General features: G+C 38.8%; 1 protein-coding gene across 1 annotated transcript in view; it reads left to right on the forward strand.

The window, feature by feature from the left end:
* Nucleotides 1–4,807, forward strand: part of LOC106532848 (A disintegrin and metalloproteinase with thrombospondin motifs 20) — a gene marked incomplete at its 5' end in the record, with an annotated part of 105,469 nt that overhangs the window by 48,490 nt on the left and 52,172 nt on the right. The window contains 4 exon segments of the mRNA XM_014029003.1: nucleotides 208–353; nucleotides 530–711; nucleotides 2,284–2,420; nucleotides 2,743–2,860. Coding sequence (XP_013884457.1) covers nucleotides 208–353; nucleotides 530–711; nucleotides 2,284–2,420; nucleotides 2,743–2,860 — 583 coding nt within the window.

Raw genomic sequence — 4,807 nt, forward strand, 5'->3', positions numbered from 1 at the left:
ATATATTTTTGTTTAAAATAAGCTAAAATGTATACTTTTTTAAACTAACTTTCATTTAAATTTTGATGTTTTTAATTCAGGTTTAGTTAGCTTGAAAATAAGTAGTGTAATGTGGGGGAAAAATAGTATGTAAAGTAGAAAATTACAAGAAATTGTTCAAATTGGATGCCTGAACAATACACTGAAAAACATTTTTTTTACATGCAGTACTGCAAACATGGGATGTGTGTAAACAAGGAGCTAGACACGCAGCCGGTCCATGGACAGTGGGGTCCATGGGGACCCTACAGTATTTGCTCCAGGTCCTGTGGTGGAGGAACAAGGAGCACCACCAGAGACTGTAACAAGCCCGAGTAAGAAAATAAAAGAGCTTTAAGCATGCAAACATTAAGTTAAAAAAGTGTTAAAAGAACTGAAGAAATATTACCATGGAATAAGTCAGAAAAAGTTTCACGTTCTTACATGTAATGTTGTTTTGTATTTAGAAAACCCTCATATGTTTCAGGCATTTGTAACTCTCTTACTTTAGACCCAGAAATGGCGGGAAGTTCTGCGTGGGACGTCGAATGAAGTTCCGCTCTTGCAACACTGAGCCGTGCCCACGAGGGCGCAAGGATTTCCGTGAAGAGCAGTGTTCTCAGTTTGACGGCAAGCACTTCAATATCAACGGTCTACCTCCTACCGTCCGCTGGGTCCCCAAGTACAGTGGCAGTGAGTCCCTGAAGTATCTAGATTTGATGTCTGGTTGTAACAATATAGGCAGTGTCGTGTTTGATAATTTGTTTATTTGCCTTTTTGTGTCTCTCTGATGTTTAGGTTTTATACAATATTCCTAGCTTCTTACATTTTCATATATCTGTGTATATTTTTTGCATGGATTTGTGAACTATCATAAGTAACAATCTTCCCTGCGAAATCTAAAAAAGACATTTTGCATCTCTCCATTTACTACACCCACTTAATTCTGTTCAAAGTTACGGGGAGCTGTGCCTGTCTCCAGCAGTCAACGGGCTGGAGACAGGTTGCCAGTCCATTAGGGTCAACACAACCATGCACACACAAATGTACACTCACACCTACAGGGCTAATTTGATTTATTCACTTCATCTAATATGCAGGTTCTTGAGTTATGAGAATAAAAATGTAGTATTCAGAGAAAACCATATATGCGTCAAACTCATGCAAAATCCACACAGGATGGCCCTGTGAGGCGACAGCAGAAACAACAGTCACTATTAATATCTAATCACTATTAGGCTTGTGGCAGAAGTTTAAATCGATCAGTCCAAAATGGACTGTTATAATCTTAAACTAAAAAAAACAAACATTGTTGAGCAATGAAGAAGCAGCAAATGTGTGGACAAAGCTTTTAAATAGCGTAAAAACATAATAATAACAACGTGTGTGTGTGTGTGTGTGTGTGTGTGTGTGTGTGTGTGTGTGTGTGTGTGTGTGTGTGTGTGTGTGTGTGTGTGTGTGTGTGTGTGTGTGTGTGTGTGTGTGTGTGTGTGTGTGTGTGTGTTCATTTTTCACAATTTGGCCTTTGGATAATTTTAGACATTTTATTTTACCTAGTACTTACAGTATACACTCACAGAGAAAAATGTTAAACAACCTGAAGCATTGGTTCTGTTTAGATGTAGTTTGGTACACAGGCAGACCAATGATGGGTAAACGATGATAAGTGAGTGCTTAACTTAATTTTTTTATATTTTTTTGTCAGTGAGTGTATAAGAATAACTTGCAGAAGCGTTTCACCGTATTTTTGAATGACTGCAACAAATCCTGTGATTCGACTGATCGATATATCGGGCTCATGACGTGAGCAGACTTTTAGCTGACAAACAACAGCACCGTAAAAGCTGCACGACACCCCGCCACCTCTGCCAACCCCCCCCCAACAACCCCATACCCCAGGCGGATTTTAACCCTCACACAGCTGTAGCTTTGTTTCTTCTGAGACAGATAGCCAGCCCACAAGATTACCATCTGGCAAATTTACTGCAAGTGATTCATTCATTTAATTGATGCTATATAAGCAAACACGCCAAGCCCTGGAGTCAGTGCGCTGTCAGACATACAGTGATTTTTATTCAAACACTGGACAAATGTTTGGCAAAAGACTAACTTAGGTTTAGGGGGAAAAAGTGTATGTAGAGTTATCATCAAATGTGAACTGCCAGAACGGGCCAATACTCTCCAGTTCTCAGAATATTTGCCTAATTTAATCTAATTAGCTTTTTTTTTTTTTTTTTTTTTTTTTTTTTTTTGTTTTATGTGCAGTCCTAATGAAGGATCGCTGTAAGCTCTTTTGCCGGGTTGCCGGTACTATGGCTTACTATCAACTAAAGGACCGGGTCATTGACGGCACTCCGTGTGGTCCAGACACTTATGACATCTGCGTTCAAGGCCTCTGCAGGGTACGTCTTCATGTTTATTCATCCTGTGCTGAAGACTGTGCAAACACTGCACAGTAAACCTTCACTTACTGTCATGTTGTCTTAGTGCAACGATTTCTCCAGTAATGTGTGGGCAAATACATTTGCAGGATCAGATGAAGTCCTTTTATTTAAGTGAAGGGTTTGTAGTTGTAGTTGTGTTGCGTGTAAAGTTCAAGTGACAAATTTGAGGGTTAAACATTCACTAAAACATTCCAACTAATCTTGTTTTTAAGTGCACTGTGTTGTACAAAAAAATCTCTAAAGTACCCGATTTATATCTTCTGCTTATGTGGCTTTGCAGCAAGCAGGTTGCGATCACGTTCTGAACTCCAAGGCGAGGAATGACAAGTGTGGAGTCTGTGGTGGGGACAACTCCTCGTGTAAGACCTTAGCAGGGACCTTCAACGATGCTCAGTATGGTGAGTCCCGCTGCTCAGTTTACATGTCCACTATTAGCCAACCGTGTTGCTTTTAAAAAATGCATTACGTCTGTGGCTTCTGCAAATAACAGTGAGAAAAGCCAAGGTAGATATTTGAGTAGTCACGGTGTTAACGCGATAAGACACACGATCATGTTAGACACTGACGTCAAGTGTAAGTATATTTAAAGCTTTAAAACCAAATCCCTCTCACTGTGTTTTTTTCTTTTTTTCTTTTTTTTTCTCAAACCTGTCATTGTCCCTTTGAGCTGTCCTGGCTAAGGCAGTGTTTCAGAGAGCGCCAACTGCTGATTGCATCCAATCCTTTTTTAGCAACAACACAGCTGAAGCTTTAGCGTAAAAAGCTTTAGACGTGACTCGCCTTGGGTTTGTTCTCATTTTGACGCCAATGTTTGCGTCTCTGTCCATTAGCTTTCCTATTTCTGCACTCTTTTGGCTGTTGCTGTTGGGGGGCAAAGGGTTTGAGGACTGAAAGCAGGTGCTGACGTCAGCCCTGGAAATCTGGCTTAAACTTCAGAAGGGGAAAACTAGTGGGAGTGAAGCCCGGGCAGGATATCCCTCTGTTCCTGGGTCTGAGCTTGTCTTTATCTTACTCACTCCTTTGTTCTTTTTTTGTTTTATTCTACTTTTAGTTTATTTATATATATTTTTTTAACTATACAGGGCTTTGTTTTTATTTAGGCTTGTTTTTTTCATCAAGTGGACAAAACCATATTATTTGAAAAATACATTATTACCCTCTCTATATTGAGTTTAGGCCAGAACTTTTATTGAACTATTACTTGAGAATTTTCATTGATTCACACTGCCAGGATGTTTTAGTTAAAACTTAAATAATAATAGTAATATGAATGTGTTTTGACTACATCGTTACATAAATTGTTAAATTATTTTTTCTAAAACTGTTTGCATATTCTATCATACTCAGAGGGAGGGGCAGGACTAAGGTAAACCCCGGCCGCACTTTGCGAGAACGTATGGTTTATGTTTCCTCAGTGTGCTGTACTTCCTGTACTACTTACTGTACATTCCTGAGTTGCGTTTTGGTGTTCTGGACTGTGTGTGCGGTCTGTTGCTAAGCGGGAGCATCTTAGAGGCCATTATTGGCTTATTGAGACCACGTTAACCAAGGGAAGCGCAACATTGATGGTTGCTAAAGTTAATAGGTTTCAGTCTATTTTGGAGCAAAATTAACTCCACACTTGAAATGACTTAAAATAAAACACTGAAGATGGCAGGAAGACAGTTTAGTGTGTGATTGTAAAGTTGGGAGCAACGGAGTCACATTTTTGAATATGAAGATAAATAAAAATGAGTTTGATATTAAAACAGGAAATGTCCTGACACCGGTGGTGTGGACAATCGACATCATGCCCATGGATGGAATAAATAGTTCCTGAGCTGTAACTGATGATTTATGTCTGGGTGATTATTTCCAAGATCACAAAGTCTTTGATTATGCTTGAGTAAAACAAAAACTACCTGTGCATAGCTGATGAGAGGCAGATATGCAAACCGAGTGCTGCCCCCGAGTGGCTTGAGGTGTTAGCTTAGGTGTCACAATATTTCAGGCTCTTGAAAATTAAGCTGGTTTGAACAACTTTAATGGAAAACAACAATACTACCAATCAGAGCAGCAAAAAGGGGAAAAAATGTGGTTACACCAGGACTAACATTTACAATGTAACAGGATTATAATGAAACATTGATTTATTACATATCAATCATGTTATAGTTACGTAATGTTATTATGTATTATTTAGTTAGCTCACAGAAAAAACTAGTACATATAAGAAATAAGCTGCTTTCAAAATGTTTACTGAATCACTTACCTCTCACGATGTTGTGGTTACTATAATATAGAAACACTAAATAGAGAAGAAAGACAGCTTAGTGGTTTTGTTCCCTATATGCTGTATATATATA

This window comes from Austrofundulus limnaeus, unplaced genomic scaffold (genome assembly GCF_001266775.1).
Source record: "Austrofundulus limnaeus strain Quisiro unplaced genomic scaffold, Austrofundulus_limnaeus-1.0 Scaffold838, whole genome shotgun sequence".
Lineage (NCBI taxonomy): Eukaryota > Metazoa > Chordata > Actinopteri > Cyprinodontiformes > Rivulidae > Austrofundulus > Austrofundulus limnaeus.